Source organism: Heptranchias perlo, chromosome 35 (assembly GCF_035084215.1).
Source record: "Heptranchias perlo isolate sHepPer1 chromosome 35, sHepPer1.hap1, whole genome shotgun sequence".
Taxonomy (NCBI): Eukaryota; Metazoa; Chordata; class Chondrichthyes; order Hexanchiformes; family Hexanchidae; genus Heptranchias; species Heptranchias perlo.
In genome coordinates this window covers 25,748,734-25,769,943 of record NC_090359.1, presented here as the reverse complement: position 1 = coordinate 25,769,943, position 21,210 = coordinate 25,748,734, and the positions used below count along the sequence as shown (strand labels likewise).

Genomic DNA, 21,210 nt, shown 5'->3' with positions numbered 1-21,210 from the left:
CAGCCGGAGTATTGTGTCCAATTCTGGGCACCACACTTTAGGAAGGATGTCAAGGCCTTAGGGAGGGTGCAGAGGAGATTTACTAGAATGGTACCAGGGATGAGGGACTTCAGTTATGTGGAGAGACTGGAGAAGCTGGGATTGTTCTCCTCAGAGCAGAGACGGTTAAGGGGAGATTTAATCGAGGTGTTCAAAATCATGAAGGGTTTTGATAGAGTAAATAAGGAGAAACTGTTTCCAGTGGCAGGAGGGTCGGTGACCAGAGGACACAGATTTAAGATAATTGGCAAAAGAACCAGAGGGGAGATGAGGAGAAGGTTTTTACGCAGGGAATTCACTGCCTGAAAAGGGCGGTGGAAGCAGATTCAATAGTAACTTTCAAAGGGGAATTGGATAAATACTTAAAAAGGAAAAATTTGTAGGGTTCTGGGGAAAGAGCAGGGGGGAGTGGCACTAATTGGAGAGCTCTTTCAAAGAGACTGCACAGGGCCGATGGACTGAATGGCCTCCTTCTGTGCTGTAAGCTGCTATGGTTCTCAAACAAGGGAGTGCTGCCTTCTTAAGAGAGGCATCTCTTACCTTTTCTCTTCTCCCTCCTTTTCCGCCTCTGCCCCTTGCTCCCCAGCAGCCCCTGCAGGAAACTCCACGTCCCTCCCGCACTGTCCGCCTCTCCAAGCGGATCTGGACCGAGGTTCTGGATCAGCGTTGACGTGTCCCCCTGCCAGAGAGCAGACCAGACACAGTGAGCAACGAACACAACACATCACCAATCACAGGCTCCCACATTTTTAAAAATTATTCGTTCATGGGATGTGGGCGTCGCTGGCGAGGCCGGCATTTATTGCCCATCCCTAATTGCCCTTGAGAAGGTGGTGGTGAGCCGCCTTCTTGAACCGCTGCAGTCCGTGTGGTGAAGGTTCTCCCACAGTGCTGTTAGGTGGGGAGTTCCAGGATTTTGACCCAGCGACCATGAAGGAACGGCCGATATATTTCCAAGTCGGGATGGTGTGTGACTTGGTGGGGAACGTGCAGGTGGTGTTGTTCCCATGCTCCTGCTGCCCTTGTCCTTCTAGGTGGTAGAGGTCGCGGGTTTGGGAGGTGCTGTCGAAGAAGCCTTGGCGAGTTGCTGCAGCGCATCCTGTGGATGGACATTTTCTGCCGGTGTTGGTCCCACGTAGTCGGGTTATGTCAAGGGTTTGGCCGTCAATGCCAATGGAGCACACAACCACAGGGGCCCATCCTATCAATATCCTGTCCCACTGTCTAAACTTACCTTCCTTCTCCAATGTTATTTCAGCAAACTTTTGCTCTTCCTGGAGCTACGACTTTACTCAGATGTAAACCACCCTCCTTAAACTTGAGCTCATCCAAAACTCTGCTGCCCCGTATCCTAACTCGCACCAAGTTCACCCATCAACCCACCTGTGCTCGCTGACCTACATTGGCTCCCAGTCCAGCAACGTCTCGATTTTAAAATTCTCATCATTGTTTTCAGATCCCTCCAGGGCCTCGTCCCCTCCCCTATCTCTGTAACCTCCCCCAGCTCTACATCCCTCCGCGATCTCTGCGCTCCTCCAATTCTGGCCTCTTGTGCATCCCCGATTTCCATCGCTCCACCAGTGGGCGGCCGTGCCTTCGACTGTCTGAGCCCCAAGGTCTGGAATTCCCTCCCTGAACCTCTCGTTTCTCCTTTAAGACCCTCCTTAATGTTATAAACTTGATAGCCAGGTGTTGAAGGATAGAATACTGGAGCCTGGTCTTCAGTTGCTTCCAAGCCTTTATTCACAGAGATTCCCCTCACACACATACACATCCTGGATAAGTGCTCATATAAAAAGGATACAAGAATTCCCAATTGACACAAACCACCTGAATACAATTAACACGTAAAACCGGCCTCTTTGACCAAGCTCTCGGTCACTTGTCCAAATATCTCCTCATGTGGCTCGGTGTCCAATTCTGCCTGACTTGTTTCTCACCTCTGAATCAGAAGGTCATGGGTTCAAGTCCCACTTTAGAGACTTGAGCGCATAATCCAGGCCGACACTTCACTGCAGTACTGAGGGAGGTGCTGCACTGTCGGAGGCGCCGTCTTTCCAGATGAGGCGTTCAACCCAGGCCCCCGTCCGTCCCTCTCGGGTGAATGTAAAAGATCCCACGGCCAATATTTCGAAGAAGAGCGGGGGTGGGGGGGGGGGGAGTTCTCCCCGGTGTCCTGGGGCCAATATTTATCCCTCAACCAACATCACTAAAAAACAGATTATCTGGTCATTTATCACATTGCCGTTTGTGGGATCTTGCTGTGCGCAAATTGGCTGCCGCGTTTCCGACGTTACAACAGTGACTACACTTCAAAAGTACTTCATTGGCTGTAAAGCACTTTGGCACGTCCTGAGGTCGTGAAAGGCGCTATATAAATGCACAATGTAAGATCCAAATTGGAACAAATCAAAAAACACTTTGCTGTCTCGAAGCCGCCAACTCCCCATATCCCAGCATCCCTTGCGGCAGTGTAACCTCACCACCAGCAATGCCACAGGGGGATTCACTCCTTGCATTGTGTTACCGTCACATAGAAATGTTTTGAGTCTGTCGCATTTCAAAAGTGTCAAAAGCACAAAGACAAAGAGAAAGAAAGCCAGTCATTTCAAGCTGTGTTTTTTTTTTCTGACCTGGAGCCAGAGATTTACTTGCACCTTTCCAATCTGCAAACTTACTCCCCACGCTGCAATTCAACTCTGGTTGACCTTAATTCCTTAGTTGAGACTTTGTGGGCCTCGAAGGGACAGGCCAACTTTAGACAGCTGCACGTTTAGCAGCAGAATAATACATTGCTCGTCACATTGCGTGACGCTCCTGTCATTATAAAATGTCACCCGACCGATCGTAGGAACAGGAGGAGGCCATTCAGCCCCTCGAGCCTGTTCTGCCATTCAATTAGATCATGGCTGATCTCTACCTTAACTCCATCGACCCGCCTTGGTTCCATGTCCCTTAATCCCCTTACCCAACAAAAATCTATCAATCTCAGTTTTAAAATTTTTCAATTGACCCCCAGCCTCAACAGCTTTTTGGGGGGGGGGAGAGTTCCAGATTTCCACTCCCCTTTGTGTGAAGAAGTGCTTCCTGACATCACCCCCTGAACAGCCTGGCTCTAATTTTAAGGTTCTGCCCCCTTGTTCTGGCCCACCCCCCACCAGAGGAAATAGTTTCTCTCCATCTACCCTCTCAAATCCTTTAATCATCTTTAAACACCTCGATTAGATCACCCCTTAATCTTCTACACTCGAGGGAATACAAGCCGAGTCTGTGCAGTCATGAGCAATGCCACGGGACACCCACTAGCTGGGAAAAGTTTATATATTTGAGAAAGGGAGGGTCACTCAGTGTCGCCCGCCTTGTTTCACTTCACTCTCTGTTCGTCATTGACGGGACACTATGGACAGGCCAGAGTCTGCAAACATTTCTCGGCCAGCCTTGAAACTCAGTTGCTGTCGTCTGATGCGGGCAGCACCAAATTTCCCACAATACGTTAAAGGCGATAAGCAAGCTGATGGAATCGAGCACACAAGATAACGTTCCAGCTGGGAGCCTTTTCCAGGACGGATTTCCCAACACAAATTCTTACTTGAAGCCTTCATCAGTCTGTTGTATTCCTTCACTCAGCTGTCCTCTCTTTGAACTGTATCCCTTTACTGACCCCCTGGCGTCTCTCCACCTTTCTTCCGGCACAATCCTGCGACTCGAGATCCTTCTCCACTTTGCATGATTATCCTTGCTTCCCTCCCCCTCTGCTATTCTGCTGTGACCATTTGTACCTTCTCCAGGCCCATCTTTTCTCTCTATTCTGGTCCCATTATCACCTCCTTTTTCCTTGCACCATTTGTCATTTAATCACTCCTGCCCTCTACCCGATCACATAACTTTTCCTGGCCCTGTACTTGCTTAAAACACTCCCGGGGCAGGTACAGCACGGGTTAGATACAGAGTAAAGCTCCCTCTACACTGTCCCATCAAACACTCCCAGGGCAGGTACAGCACGGGTTAGATACAGAGTAAAGCTCCCTCTACACTGTCCCATCAAACACTCCCAGGGCAGGTACAGGGTTAGATACAGAGTAAAGCTCCCTCTACACTGTCCCATCAAACACTCCCAGGGCAGGTACAGGGTTAGATACAGAGTAAAGCTCCCTCTACACTGTCCCATCAAACACTCCCAGGGCAGGTACAGGGTTAGATACAGAGTAAAGCTCCCTCGACACTGTCCCATCAAACACTCCCAGGAAAGGTACAACACGGGTTAGATACAGAGTAAAGCTCCCTCTACACTGTCCCATCAAACACTCCCAGGGCAGGTACAGGGTTAGATACAGAGTAAAGCTCCCTCGACACTGTCCCATCAAACACTCCCAGGAAAGGTACAACACGGGTTAGATACAGAGTAAAGCTCCCTCTACACTGTCCCATCAAACACTCCCAGGGCAGGTACAGGGTTAGATACAGAGTAAAGCTCCCTCTACACTGTCCCATCAAACACTCCCAGGGCAGGTACAGCACGGGTTAGATACAGAGTAAAGCTCCCTCTACATGTCCCATCAAACACTCCCAGGGCAGGTCCAGCACGGGTTAGATACAGAGTAAAGCTCCCTCTACACTATCCCATCAAACACTCCCAAGGCAGGTACAGCATGGGTTAGATACAGAATAAAGCTCCCTCTACACTGTCCCATCAAACACTCCCAAGGCAGGTACAGCATGGGTTAGATACAGAGTAAAGCTCCCTCTACATTGTCCCATCAAACACTCCCAGGGCAGGTACAGCGCAGGTTAGATACAGAATAAAGCTCCCTCTACACTGTCCCATCAAACACTCCCAGGGCAGGTACAGCGCAGGTTAGATACAGAATAAAGCTCCCTCTACACTGTCCCATCAAACACTCCCAGGGCAGGTACAGCACGGGTTAGATACAGAGTAAAGCTCCCTCTACACTGTCCCATCAAACACTCCCAGGTCAGGTACAGCACGGGTTAGATACAGTAGATTGGAGTCAGAAGAGTGTGAGTTGGGGGATAGGACTGGGGCAGGTCTTAGGCGAGAGGAGCTCATGGAGCGATCTGGAAATGGGTAGGGGAATGTTGAAATCAACTCACAGGGGAGCTGGGAACCAGCCAGGGTCGGGTTGATGGGTGAGCGGAACTTGGCACAAGATCGGATGATAGTGACACAGGAGTCATCCAGGAGATGGAATTTGTGTAGGGTGAAGCCAAGATGCTGGTGAGGAGGCCATGGGGAAAGTAATGCCTGGAGATATTATATGACCAAAGGGGTTTTCTTTGGTGGTGTTGGCAAAGCAGCTACAGGGGAAATAGATTTTGATGGAACTATATCGAGTTACATCAAAACTACAGCATAGAAACAGGCCCTTCGGCCCAACAGGTCCATGGCCGGTGTTTATGCTCCACACGAGCCTCCTCCCACCCTACTTCATCTCACCCTATCAGCGTATCCTTCTATTCCTTTCTCCTCTGCGTGTTTATCTACTTTCCCCTTAAATGTGTCAATGCTATTCGCCTCAACTACTCCTTGTGGTAGTGAGTTCCACATTCTCACCACTCTCTGGGTAAAGAAGTTTCTCCTGAATTCCCTATTGGATTTATTAGCGACTATTTTATGGACTCCCCCACAAGTGGAAACATTTTCTCTACGTCCATCCTCTCAAGTCCCTTGCGTTATCTTAAAGACCTCTATCAGGTGAGGACACCCCTCAGCCTTCTCTTTTCTCGAGAGACGAGCCCCAGCCTGTTCGGCCTTTCCTGATAAGGAGATCCTCTCAGAACTATAAAGGGTCGGTACGAATGCACGTCGTTGCTTTGGGTTTTTTTTTCCCAGCGTGTCGAGCATGTGCGGAGGAGCTGGGCCGACACAAAGGGAACTTAGGGAGAACACCAAGAGGAAAGTTTAGAGCAGCAATGGCCAAAGCAGCATGAAAAGGAGGGAGGCAGGAAGTTTGGGACAAGAGAGAGGGCGGAGGTCAGAGACGAGAGGCAAAAAAAACCCCATTGAACTTAGCAATGTTCACCGAGATTAGTTTTGAATTGCTCAGGCTGGTTTGCGGTTGTGTGCAATCAGTGACATTGTGCCCTTAGTGTCTCTGTTCTATGAGAAACCATTACTGCACTGTTTATACTTGTTATAAGTCCTGGTTGCCACGGCAACTGACCACTACTCGCTGCCAAATCCCACAAATTTTTGTTTTGGTGACCTCGGCTGCAACAGATTTTTTTGGTCACACGAACAACGTGCATCCGAGACATTCAGAGAGTTCTCTTTGCCTCGTTTTGGAACATTTTAGGGCCGATTTTCCTGAACTCGCCCCGGCTCTCCCCCCACCCCAACTAAACAACCCCGGGATCACCTGTATTTCCTATCCTGGTGCGTAGGCCCACCCCGCCCGGGAGGGGCCTCGTGCTGGCTGTACGGTCAGGAAAGTCAGGGGCAGCTGCAGGCCTCATAGGCCTGCAGCTGCAGCGTCGTCATGGTGATGGGGATCTGAAGGATTTTTGAACGTTTCGCTGTGGACTTTTGATACTGGTTTTAAAGGCGGCTAAAATAACGGACTTGAAACCCTGGATTTCTTGGTAAACGAATGCAGAACGGACGGCTTGTCCGAAATCAGGATTCATGATGGTCTTGGTTATTGGCCAAGATGTTTGGAGAGAGAAATGTGCGTGTCAGCAAGACTGAAGGAAGTCTTTGTAAGCTATAAATCCTGAGTACTTGATAAGAAGAAACAATTCTGACGCGTGCAGAGCTAAGTAAGCAAGGCCTGCAAACTGATAGTGATTCTTCGGTGTTGCTCGCTGACCTACATTGGCTCCTGATCCGGCAACAGCTCGAATTTAAAATTCTCATCCTTGTTTTCAAATCCCTCCATGGCCTCGCCCCCCTCCCCTATCTCTGTAACCTCCTCCAGCCCTACAACCCTCCGAGATCTCTGCGCTCCTCCAATTCTGGCCTCTTGCGCAACCCTGATTTCCATCGCCCCACTGTTGGCGGCCGTGCCTTCAGCTGCCTAGGCCCTGAGCTCTGGAATTCCCTCCCTAAACCTCTCCGCCCCTCTCTCTCCTCCTTTAAGACGCTCCTTAAAACCTACCTCTTTGACCAAGCTTTTGGTCACCTGTCCTAATATCTCCTTATGTGGCCCGGCGTCAAATCTTGTCTGATAATCACTCCTGTGAAGCGCCTTGGGACATTTTATTATGTTAAAGGCACTATATAAATGCAAGTTGTTGTTGTTTAATCAACCTCATATAATGAATGATGATCAAACAGCAGATTTGAGACCAAACCATTTAAAACATCCCATTCTACAAGGGTGCTCTGGAGAAGATGTCTGGACAAGATGGAGTCAGAAAAGAACCTTATCTTTCTCCATAGACAAAGAACTTGATCAATTCTTTGTCCTGAGTTGTGCTCAATCATAAAAAGGTTGTATGAACAGTTACTATTTACTTTCTGGTAAAAACTATCGCGCCTGTATGTCAAATTAAATTCTTCAAAGTTACATAGAATTACATCGAGTCGACAGCACAGAAACAGGCCATTCGGCCCATCTGATCCATGCCGGTGTTTATGCTCCACACGAGCCTCCTCCCTCCCTACTTCATCTCATCCTATCAGCATATCCTTCTATTCCTTTCTCCCTCATGTGTTTATCCAGCTTCCCATTAATTGCATCTACACTATTCGCCTCAACCACTCCTTGTGGTAGCGAGTTCCACATTCTGACCACTCTCTGGGTAAAGAAGTTTCTCCTGAATTCCCTATTGGATTTATTAGTGACGATCTTATATTTATGGCCCCCTAGTTTTGGTCTCCCCACAAGTGGAAACATCTTCTCTACGTCTACCCTATCGAAACCTTTCACGATTTTAAAGATCTCTATTCGGTCACCCCTCAGCCTTCTCTTTTCTAGAGAAAAGAGTTCACGGTATAGAATCCCAATGGACCAAACCCATTCCCATTCACTCCAACTGTATAGAATCCCAATGGACCAAACCCCCTCGCATTCACTTCCACAGTATAGAATCCCAATGGACCAAACCCACTCCCATTCACTTCCACAGTATAGAATCCCAATGGACCAAACCCACTCCCATTCACTTCCACAGTATAGAATCCCAATGGACCAAACCCACTCCCATTCATTCCCACAGTATAGAATCCCAATGGACCAAACCCCCTCCCATTCACCCCCATTGTATAGAATCCCAATGGACCAAACCCACTCCCATTCACCCCCATTGTATAGAATCCCAATGGACCAAACCCCCTCCCATTCACCCCCATTGTATAGAATCCCAACGGACCAAACCCCCTCCCATTCATTCCCACAGTATAGAATCCCAATGGATCAAACCCCCTCCCATTCACCCCCATTGTATAGAATCCCAATGGACCAAACCCCCTCCCATTCACCCCCATTGTATAGAATCCCAATGGACCAAACCCCCTCCCATTCACCCCCATTGTATAGAATCCCAACGGATCAAACCCCCTCCCATTCATTCCCACAGTATAGAATCCCAATGGACCAAACCCACTCCCATTCATTCCCACAGTATAGAATCCCAATGGACCAAACCCACTCCCATTCATTCCCACAGTATAGAATCCCAATGGACCAAACCCCCTCCCATTCATTCCCACAGTATAGAATCCCAATGGACCAAACCCACTCCCATTCATTCCCACAGTATAGAATCCCAATGGACCAAACCCACTCCCATTCATTCCCACAGTATAGAATCCCAATGGACCAAACCCACTCCCATTCATTCCCACAGTATAGAATCCCAATGGACCAAACCCACTCCCATTCACCCCCATTGTATAGAATCCCAATGGACCAAACCCACTCCCATTCATTCCCACAGTATAGAATCCCAATGGACCAAACCCCCTCCCATTCATTCCCACAGTATAGAATCCCAATGGACCAAACCCACTCCCATTCATTCCCATAGTATAGAATCCCAATGGACCAAACCCCCTCCCATTCATTCCCACAGTATAGAATCCCAATGGATCAAACCCCCTCCCATTCACCCCCATTGTATAGAATCCTAATGGACCAAACCCCCTCCCATTCACCCCCATTGTATAGAATCCCAACGGATCAAACCCCCTCCCATTCATTCCCACAGTATAGAATCCCAATGGACCAAACCCCCTCCCATTCATTCCCACAGTATAGAATCCCAATGGACCAAACCCACTCCCATTCATTCCCACAGTATAGAATCCCAATGGACCAAACCCACTCCCATTCATTCCCACAGTATAGAATCCCAATGGACCAAACCCACTCCCATTCATTCCCACAGTATAGAATCCCAATGGACCAAACCCCCTCCCATTCATTCCCACAGTATAGAATCCCAATGGACCAAACCCCCTCCCATTCATTCCCACAGTATAGAATCCCAATGGACCAAACCCACTCCCATTCATTCCCACAGTATAGAATCCCAGTGGACCAAACCCACTCCCATTCATTCCCACAGTATAGAATCCCAATGGACCAAACCCACTCCCATTCATTCCCACAGTATAGAATCCCAATGGACCAAACCCCCTCCCATTCATTCCCACAGTATAGAATCCCAATGGATCAAACCCCCTCCCATTCATTCCCACAGTATAGAATCCCAATGGACCAAACCCACTCCCATTCATTCCCACAGTATAGAATCCCAGTGGACCAAACCCACTCCCATTCATTCCCACAGTATAGAATCCCAATGGACCAAACCCACTCCCATTCATTCCCACAGTATAGAATCCCAATGGACCAAACCCCCTCCCATTCATTCCCACAGTATAGAATCCCAATGGATCAAACCCCCTCCCATTCATTCCCACAGTATAGAATCCCAATGGACCAAACCCACTCCCATTCATTCCCACAGTATAGAATCCCAATGGACCAAACCCCCTCCCATTCACCCCCGTTGCATAGAATCCCAACGGATCAAACCCCCTCCCATTCACCCACACTGTATAAAATCCCAATGGACCAAACCCCCACCCATTCACCCTGACTGATCTAGTGCTCCAGTGCTAAATTCTCAGTCAATGGAAAAGAGATCCCAAATATCGAAACTGCCAGCCTCATTAACGTTAATCACACTTGAACCAAAGACAACTTTTGAGACGTCAGCACATTCAGAAAATAAACCACAACCTCCTCTCGATGTTTTGATGAACTATTTTCTGTTGTCTTTGTTGATGCTGATTTAATAAACAAGGACAAAGACTAAAGATCATCGACTTCAAATCTACTGCCTGGAGAATAAAACTTCTTGCCAAACTGGTTTTTGTGTTAGTCACAATTGCACTGGAATCTGACCACAAATCCTTGGGGGAGAATATCTCTCAACGATGGTTTTTGGCCAACAGGGGAAAGTCAGAAAGGGGGTCAAGCCAAGTCTCACACGAGGCTCTTTCAAAAGTAAGCAATTGGGACATACTTGATTAAAGTGACTCTGTCCCTTCTTCTCATTTTGCCACTGTTCCCCTCTCTTATAGATAAGGTGCTGACTCTGGTTGGGCTCCATCATTGGCTCCCGGTCCGGCAACACCTTGATTTTAAAATTCTCATCCTTGTGTTCAAATCCCTCCATGACCCTCGCCCCTCCCTACCTCTGTAACCTCCTCCAGCCCTCTAACCATCCCCCCCCCCCCCCCACCCCCGAGATCTCTGCGCTCCTCCAATTCTTGCCTCTTGCACATCCCCGATTTTAATCGCTCCACCATTGGCGGCCGTGCCTTCAGCTGCCTGGGCCCTAAGCTCTGGAATTCCCTCCCTAAACCTCTCCGCCTCTCTCTCCTCCTTTAAGACGCTCCTTAAAACCTCCCTCTGTGACCAAGCTTTTGGTCACCTGTCCTAATATCTCCTTATGTGGCTCGGTGTCAGATTTTGTCTGAAAATCGCTCCTGTGAAGCCCCTTGGGGACGTTAAGGGCGTTATATAAATGTAAGATGTTGTTGTTGCCGTCTTGGGCGACCACAATTTAAGGGTTGACCTCGACAGCAGATGTTCAACCACAGGAGCATTAGAACCAAGCCAACTCTGTCCTTGACTGTAGTTGGCACGGGTACATCCCCAGCACGGTCACCGGGCAGCCTCCAAATCCTTCACCCTTCAAGAGTTGCTGAGATCAAGTCTCATGCCTTCAATGCCAATCCAGCTCCGTCAGCGCAGGTCAGGCTATAAACTTGGGACCCTCCTGCTTTTGTGGCTAAGTACCACATTTATTCAATAAAGAACGAAAGAACTTGCATTTATATAGCGCCTATCACTGCCTCTGGATGTCCCAAAGCTGTCTACAGCCAATGAAATACTTTTGAAGTGCGGTCTCCGTTGTAACGTAGGAAAAAGGGGCAGCCGATTTGCGCACTGCAAGATCCCACAAACATCAGCCGTTCATCTGTTTTTTTTTAGTGACGTTCGTTTAGGGATAATTGTTGGCCAGGACATCGGGGAGAACTCCCCAGCTCTTCTTCAAAATAGAATCATAGAAAATTTATGGCACAGAAGGAGGCCATTCGGCCCATCGTGTCCGCGCCGGCTGAGAAACGAGCCACCCAGCCTAATCCCACTTTCCCGCATTTGGTCCGTGGCCCTGCAGGTCACGGCTCTTCAAGTGCACATCGAGGTATTTTTTTAAATGAGTCGAGGGTTTCTGCCTCTACCTCCCTCTCAGGCAGTGAGTTCCAGACCCCCACCACCCTCTGGGTGAAAAAATATTTCCTCATTTCCACTCTAATCCTTCTACCAATCACTTTAAATCTATACCCCCTGGTTATTGACCCCTCTACTAAGGGAAATAGGTCCTTCCTATCCACTCTATCTAGGCCCCTCATAATTTTATACACCTCAATCAAATCACCCCTCAGCCTCCTCAGTTCCAAGGAAAACAACCCCAGCCTATCCAATCTTTCCTCATAGCTAAAATTCTCCAGTCCTGGAAACCTCCTCGTAAATCTCCTCTGTACCCTCTCTAGTTCAATTACATCCTTCCTGTAATGTGGTGACCAGAACTGTGCGCAGTACTCAAGCTGTGGCCTAACTAGTGTTTTATACAGTTCCAGCATAACATCCCTGCTCTTATATTCAATGCCTCGGCTAATAAAGGAAAGTATTACATATGCCTTCTTAACCACCTTATCTACCTGTCCTGCTCCCTTCAGGGATCTGTGGACATGCACTCCAAGGTCCCTCACTTCCTCTACACCTCTCAGTATCCTCCCATTTATTGTGTACTCCCTTGCCTTGTTTGCCCTCCCCAAATGCATCACCTCACACTCCTCCGGATTGAATTCCATTGGCCACTTTTCTGCCCACCTGACCAGTCCATTGATATCTTCCTGCAGTCTACAGCTTTCCTCCTCACTATCAACCGCATGGCCTATCTTTGTGTCACCCGCAAATTTCTTAATCATGCCCCCTACATTTAAGTCCAAATCGTTAATGTATACCACAAAAAGCAAAGGACCCAGTACCGAGCCCTGCGGAACCCCAATGGAAACAGCCTTCCAGTCACAAAAACACCCGTCGACCATTACCCTTTGCTTCCTGCCACTGAGCCAATTTTGGATCCAATTTGCCACATTCCCTTGGATCCCATGGGCTTTTACCTTTTTTGACCAATCTGCCATATGCGACCTTGTCAAAAGCCTTGCTAAAATCCACGTAGACCACATCAATTACACTACCCTCATCAACCCTCCTTGTCACATCCTCGAAAAATTCAATCAAGTCAGTCAGACACGACCTCCCTTAACAAATCTGTGCTGACTGTCCTTGATTACTCCGTGCCTTTCTAAATGACGATTAATACTGTCCCTCAGAATTGATTCTAATAATTTGCCCTCCACCGAGGTTAGACTGATTGGCCTGTAATTACTCAGTCTATCCCTCGCTCCCTTTTTAAACAACGGCACAACGTTAGCAGTCCTCCAATCCTCCGGTGTATCCAGTGAAGTTTGGAAAATGATTGTTAAAGCCTCTGCTAAACCCCTTAATACTTCCTCTCTCACTATGTTTATCCCATCCAATATTTCACACTCCTCCTCCTTAACTACAATCTCTGCATCGTCCCCCTCTTTTGTGAAGACAGACGCAAAGTATTCATTAAGAACCATACACACATCTTCCGCCTCCACACATAGGTTACCTTTTTGGTCTCCAATAGGCCCTACTCTTTACTTAGTTATCTTCTTGCTCTTAATTTATTTATAAAACATCTTTGGATTTTCTTTGATTTTACCTGCTAATATTTTTTCATGCCCTCTCTTTGCTTTCCTAATTTCCTTTTTAACTTCACCCCTGCACTTTGTATACACCTCTAAGCTTTCTGTAGTATTGAGTTCCCAGTGTCTATCACAGGCTTTCTTTTTCTGCCTTATCTTACCCTGAATGCTTCTTGCCATCCAGGGGGCTCTAGATTTGGCAGCCCCACCCTTTCTCTTTAGGAACATAGGAAATGGAGTAGGCCATTCAGCCCCTCGTGCCTGCTCCGCCATTTGATAAGATCATGGCTGATCAGTGATCTAACTCCATATACCTGCCTTTGGCCCATATCCCTTAATACGTTTGGTTGCCAAAAAGCTATCTATCTCAGATTTAAATTCAGCAATTGAGCTAGCATCAATTGCCGTTTGCGGAAGAGAGTTCCAAACTTCTACCACCCTTTGTGTGTAGAAATGTTTTCTAATCTCGCTCCTGAAAGGTCTGGCTCTAATTTTTAGACAGTGCCCCCTGCTCCTAGAATCCCCAACCAGCGGGAATAGTTTCTCTCTATCCACCCTATCTGTTCCCCTTAATATCTTATTTTATACGTTTGTGGGAACATGTTTACTCTGAACCCCTTGAATCACCCCTTTGAATGTCTCCCACTGCTCTGACACTGATTTACCTTCAAGTAGCTGTTTCCAGTTTACTTCTGCTAAATCATTTCTCAGTTTAGTAAAATTGGCCTGTCTCCAATTGAAAACTTTAACTCCTGCTCTGAAATGAAATGGCGACAATGACTGAAAACGTGATCGGTTACTTCCCTTCATTACCACCTTATATGGCAGAGAATTCCACATTCTGACCACCCTCTCCGTGATTTTTTTTTCCTGATATTCTCATTAATTCTTTTTGCCATTGACTTAAATTCGTGCCCCTCTCATTACCATCTCGTCGACCAGTGGAAACAACCAATCGCTATTTACCTTATCGTAACCCGTCATAAATCTGAAACCCATTCTCAGGTGACATAAGAAATAGGAGCAGGAGTCGGCCATTCGGCCCCTCGAGCCTGCTCCGCCGTTCAATCAGATCATGGCTGATCTTCGACCTCAACTCCACTTTCCCGCCCGATCCCCATATCCCTTGATTCCCTTACAGTCCAAAAATCCATCGATCTCAGCCTTGAATATAATCAATGACTGAGCATCCTCTGGGGTAGAGAATTCCAAATATTCACAACCCTCTGAGTGAAGAAATTCCTCCTCATCTCAGTCTTAAATGGCCGACCCCACATCCTGCGACTGTGCCCCCTCGTTCCAGACTCTCCAGCCTGGGGAAACAGCCTCTCAGCATCAAGCCCCCTCAGAATCTTACATGTTTCAATGAGATGTGACCCCCTTAACCTCTCTGGTCTGGTGAAATAACACCCTCATTTCTCATATTGTTCCACCTGTACTGTAAGCCCTCACCCCTGGTAACTCCTGGTAAATCTGTGTTGCACCCTTTCCCATTGCTTTGATGTCCTTCCCTTAACTGGCTGCCCCGAACCACACACAACCCTCCAACTGCTGCCTAATGAAGCTTTTATAAACGTTCCACAATACCACTTTAACCCAGGGCTGAAAGGGTTAAATTGCGAGGACAGGTTGCACGGACTGGGCCTGTATTCCCTCGAGTGTAGGAGATTAAGGGGTGATCTGATTGAGGTGTTTAAGATGATTAAAGGATTTGATAGGGTGGATGGAGAGAAACTATTTCCTCTGGTGGGGGGGGCCAGAACAAGGGGGCAGAACCTTAAAATTAGAGCCAGGCCGTTCAGGGGGTGATGTCAGGAAGCACTTCTTCACACAGAGGGGGAGTGGGAATCTGGAACTCTCTCCCCTGAAAAGCTGTTGAGGCCGGAGGTCAATTGAAAAATTTCAAAACCGATAGGTTTTTGTTGGGTAAAGGGATTAAGGGTTACGGAACCAAGGCGGGCAAACAGAGTTAAGATACAGGTCAGCCATGATCTAATTGAATGGTGATACAGTGTCCTGAATTCACACTGAACAAACGTTCTGTTCGAACTACGCTGATGGCTGTTGTCCGTCTCTCCAAAACGCCAGCCAGAAAACACATCGCGACACGTTCTCTTTGGTCACGCTGCCTTTCCCCACAACAATGAGCTCAAATTCTCACCCTTTCGATGTTGACTTCGAGATACTGTGGAGAAAATGGCAAAAAAAAGCACGGGGAATACAAGTCAAGAACAGTCAGCTCACCACCCCTGGTCGAGCCAGTCGGCGGCCTCCGAGAGAGGATGGCAAATGGGTGGCCGATGGCTGGGCAGTTGGCCACTCTTCATGAGCGAACCTAGATGGGCAGTGCATGCTGTTCAACCATGGGGGGGAAATCACAATCAAGCCCGACATCCCCAACAGTACACTTTCCAATAAGAATCGTTGGATAACAATTTGGAGCTGGAAACAGAGTTTCCTTTTCCTCAATTCCCTAGTCCACATTTAAGGCCAACACCCCCCCACACCTCCCTCCCCCCTCACATCTGTCGCCACCCTGGGGGAGAGCCCGGCTAACTGGGCACGGACCAATCCTGGGGCGCTCCTGGTTTACCACACTGGGCAACTACCATCGGAGTCATTTTCTGGGCATAGTCTGCCTGGTGTGTTTCCCAAGGCAATCTTTTTCCAGGGGGCTGTCCAGCCTCTGAGGAGGAGTGGGGGAGGGGGGGGGATGGGGGAGGGGGGAGTTGCGACGCTCGGGATTACACCCACAAAAGGTGCCCCTCAGAAGGGAAACAGGGCGGTGCAGGCCGGGTCCATTTCCATGGAGTAACACGCGCCATCCTCTGTTCATCAACAGAACGTGGCCGAGTACAGAATGTCCCACCGCCATGAGGTGGGCGGGGGGGGGGGGTGGTGGGTGAAGGAACACACCCTCAGTTAGAAGGACACTGTTTAGGGCCAACCTCTCACCCACCCGAGGAGAACTTACAAGGAGGGAGGTTCAGCTGCCGCCTCCTCCCTTTGAAGCAAAGACCAGGGTAGCAGCATCGAGCGTTGCTGGGACATTGGCCAACTGTGCTTTCAATGGGCCTTTTGCCCGTGTTTTTGTTGGGTCAATATTAGCCTCCTCCTCCGACAAGCTTTCAAAACCCAAGCTTGGTGTTGCTTATTCACCACTACTCGACTGAATCCATCGTCTCTTTATTGACAACAGCTTGCATTTATATAGCACCTTTAACGTGGCGAAACATCCCCAAGGCCCTTCACAGGAGCGTTAATCAGACAAAAAAAAAAACTGACAGCCAGCCGCATGAGGAGATATTAGGACCAAAAGCTTAGTCAAAAGAGGTCGGTTTTGAGGAGCGGAGGAGAGAGGGGCTTGGGGAGGGAATTCCAGAGCTTAGGGTCGAGACGGCCGAAGGCACGGCCGCCAATGGTGAGGGGGAAGGAAGTGGGGGGGATGCGCAAGAGGCCAGAATTGGGGTTTCCTGCTCTATACTCCTTCCCCTGAACACGAGATTTTAGTGTCCATACATCGCTTTCCTCATCGGGAACATTTTGCTCTGAAATTGCTACCTCTTGTGGTCCTGCCAAAGATAACTGGATCGGGAACTGGCAACAACGCCAATTGGTTTTTGTTGGCATGTCGAAAGGCTTACAAGAAATTGTGCTGAGGGACCAACAGGAAGTGGTTCTCCACGGCCTGATGCAGGGTTTTCATTAACTTCTTGCCCACGGCCATGATCCAAACCCCCCCCCCCGCAAGTGTAGGCCCCAGGCTTCCCTGGCGGCTCAGCGAGTTCATCCAATGAGCGGCCGAGCCACGCCCGTTGGCCTTGGCCCCCCCCCCCGCCCCCATCCACCCCTGCCCTGCGCAGATCTCAAGTCGCCCCTGCACCTCTCTCGCTCGCTCGCGCTCCTCAAAAACCCAGCTCTTTGGGCCAATCTTCTGGTCGCCTACCCTAAAGTCTCCTTCTTTGGCTGGCTGTTGTCGGGAGAGGTGGGACGGCTGCTCTTAGTATAACCGGATGAGGGAGGGGGAGGAAGCCAGCCAGGGTGTTCCTGCTCCCGTTAATCAGACAAAAAAAAAAACGACAACCAGCCGCACGAGGAGATATGAGGGCCAGAAAGCTCAGTCAAAAAGAGGTCGGTTTTAAGGAGCGGAGGAGAGAGAGGTTTGGGGAGGGAATTCCAGAGCTTAGGGCATAGGCTGATTCTCGCTGAAAGTGTGCGTGCGTGTGTGTGTGTCCATGTGTGCGTGCAGATGTGTCTGCACACGTGTCCACGCGGGTGCGTGCGTGTACTGCCGCGTCCAGCTTTAGACAGCAGCGAGGGATGCGTTGTGTGCTCCTCTGCAGCCTGTCACCCAGCACCGCAATGCTGCGTCACTGAGGGGGTGTCGGTTTACGCAGCAGCTGCCAACAACAAGCAGGGCCAAGACTTTTTTTCTTGAGCTGTTCTCGACAGTGCTTCCTGCCATCGTCGGCACCCACTTGCCCTGCGATTCAACAGACGCAAACGTCAAATCAACAAGTCAATTCGACCCTCCCCGACCCCACCGACCCTTGGTGGGGAACTGGTCCCTCGCCCTCTCCCAGGAGCCGACCGTGATCGTGTCGAAAGTAACTCAAGAAAGGGATTGGAGCATGTGGGAGGCCATTTCAACCCAGCCCAGCCCATCCAATCAAGAACAACAACTTGCATTTATATAGCGCCTTTAATGTCGTAAAACATTCCAAGGCGCTTCACAGGAGCGATTATCAGACAAAATTTGACACTGAGCCACATAAGGAGATATTAGGTCAGGTGACCAAAAGCTTAATCAAAGAGGTAGGTTTTAAGGAGCGTCTTAAAAGGAGGGGAGAGAGAGGCGGAGAGGTTTAGGGAGGGAATTCCAGAGATTAGGGCCGAGGCAGCTGAAGGCACGGCCGCCAATGGTGGGAGCGATGGAAATCAGAGATGTGCAAGAGGCCAGAATTGGAGGAGCGCAGAGATGTGGGAGGGTTGCAGTGGCTGGAGGAGGTTACAGAGATAGGGAGGAGGCGAGGGCCATGGAGCGATTTGAAAACAAGGATGAGAGATTTAACACCCCCACCGTTGTATCCAAAATGTTTCCTTCGTGACTCCAAGGTTCTGTGACTCCACTGCTCCACCTGGAGTCCCAGCCACACACCGGCAAACTCCCTGCTACCTGTCCTAACGTGGCTCTTTCAGGTAAGATGGATCCAGACTTGCTGGAACCATGGGAAAATGACTGTGGAATGCAGACTTTGCACAAGCTGTCTTGCTGCTTCCGCTCCTCAGGGCAAAAATCCTTTTCTTTTTCTGCATTCTCCGCCCTGTGTTCAGTCACTTTACCCAAGGGCAGGAATTCAACTCGGGGAAAGAGTCCCTTTGAGCAGGGCTAATTGTCCAGATCCCCTGGTCACCGTCCCCACCGTGTCTCTTGCGACAGCCAGCTCTGCCCCCAAGAGACGCGGGGCGTCAGTGCTGGGCGGCAGAAACTCTTTACACTTTGGCCACTCGTTGTCAGCATTACGTGCTCCCGAGTCAGGTGTGGCATTGGGTAAAGACATGTCACCTGGTGCAGTACCGAACCACACCGCACCTGCCTGATCCTCTGTTCAATTCCTCATTCTGCATTTATATGGCGCCTTTCACCACCTCAGGACGCCCCAAAGCGCTTTACAACCAACAAAGTACTTTTTATTTTTGAAATGTAGTCACTGTTGTAATGTAGGAAATGCGGCAGCCAATTTGCGCACAGCAAGATCCCACAAACAGCAATGTGATAGTGACCAGATTTTAGTGATGTTGGTTGAGGGATATATATTGGTCAGGACACCGGGGAGAACTCCCCCCTGCTCTTCTTCAAAATAGTGCCATGGGATCTTTCACGTCCACCTGAGAGGGCCTCGGTTTAATGTCTCATCTGAAAGACGGCACCTCTGACAGTGCAGCACTCCCTCAGTACTGGCACCGGGAGTGTCAGCCTGGATTATGTGCTGAAGTCCCTGAAGTGGGACTTGAACCCATGACCTTCTGACTCACCAGGAGTTCTGCCAACTGAACCAAGTTGACACAGACACAAATAGCCTGCGCAAGAAATGTCCCCAGTACCTTTCTAATGTCACTAACACAGGAGCCAGAGGAAATCAAACACCATCTCCTCCCTGTATATTCAACAGATGCATGCAAACAGGACCTACACACACAACACACAGCACAAACACACACAAAAATACACACACTCAAACACAAACACACACACAAAAATACACACACTCAAACACAAACACACACACAAAAATACACACACTCAAACACAAACACACACACAAAAATACACACACTCAAACACAAACACAAAAATACACACACTCAAACACAAACACACACACAAAAATACACACACTCAAACACAAACACACACACAAAAATACACACACTCAAACACAAACACACACACAAAAATACACACACTCAAACACAAACACACACACAAAAATACACACACTCAAACACAAAAATACACACACTCAAACACAAACACACACACAAAAATACACACACTCAAACACAAACACACACACAAAAATACACACACTCAAACACAAACACACACACAAAAATACACACACTCAAACACAAACACACACACAAAAAACATACACATACAAAAAAACCAAACAAAAAAACACACACCACAAACACAAATATACACCACACACAAAACACAAACACCACACACACACAAAACACACACACACACAAAACACAAACAAAACACAAACACACAAAACAAACACACACACACAAAACAAACACACACACACAAAACAAACACACACAAAACAAACACCACACACATACACAAAACACACAAACACCACACACAAACACCCCACACACACAAAACACACAAAAAACACAAACACACAAAACACCACACACACACAAAACACACAAACACCACACACACAAAACACACAAACATCACACACACACAAAACACACAAACACCACACACACACACACAACACACAAACACCACACATACACAAAACACACCACACACACAAAACACACCACACACACACAACACAAACACCACACAATTGTCACAAAGTTTAAAAAACTTTCCTTTGAATTTACTCCACTAAATATTCTTGCATCTTAATACTGTGCAACCATGAGTATAAATGGAATTGATTTTAAGTGCTCCTCCCGTGCAATGCACGATCTACCCTGCGACATTCCACTTCTGCTTAAATAACGTTCTCGCAGGCGTTGCAGGATTTTTCGTTTGCAAGTTCTGTCACACCCCCAAATGCATGCATTTACTTTTTAAAAAAACCTTTGCAAGGCACCTATTCCCCTCCCCTCGGGAAGGTCGATCTTTCTTACTTGCTGGAGGTTACTTTCCCAAACTTGCAGAGCGCGGGAGAGATTGCGACACTCGACCCAGGACAAAGCTGCCACAACCAGGCTGAAACTGGCCAGCGAGATCGCCAGTGTTGTCAGCAGAACCAGGACGCCCAGCCGTATCTTCCTCCTCGGTCTCCTGCCCACGGCTGATCCCATTCCGCCCATCTGCAGCTTCCAAAAAAAAAGTTTGCAGGAAAACTTTTGCTCAAAACTTTTTTTACTTCTCTCATTTCTCCCCCCCCCCCCTTACCACCCACCCACCCACCCCCCCCCAAAAAAAATTACAAGTCCTTGTGTGTGGCTTTCTCCTCCACACCAGGAAGACAGAATCTGCCAACAGGAAACTAACGACCTGACTTTTTAAAAAAAAGTTTAAACGCTTAAAGAGGCACGGCCTGAGTGTGGCTCAGCTGGTCGAATAGCTAGCCCTTGCAGAGATTGAGGGCTGCAATGCTTGGGGTTTCTGTTTGGTAGAGGCT

The 21,210-nt window shown here is 48.5% G+C and overlaps 1 protein-coding gene across 2 annotated transcripts in view; it reads right to left on the bottom strand.

The window, feature by feature from the left end:
- tnfsf12 (TNF superfamily member 12) overlaps window positions 1-20,957 on the bottom strand; it is a 35,510-nt gene extending 14,553 nt beyond the window's left edge. For both annotated transcript variants that reach the window (XM_067972193.1, XM_067972194.1), the window contains exons 1-2: window positions 20,711-20,957; window positions 580-718 (exon numbers count right to left, since the gene is read on the bottom strand). In XM_067972193.1, coding sequence (XP_067828294.1) covers window positions 580-718; window positions 20,711-20,896 — 325 coding nt within the window. In that variant the 5' untranslated portion in view covers window positions 20,897-20,957. The remainder of the gene's footprint in view (window positions 1-579; window positions 719-20,710) is intronic.
- Between the last annotated feature and the right edge of the window lie 253 nt (window positions 20,958-21,210).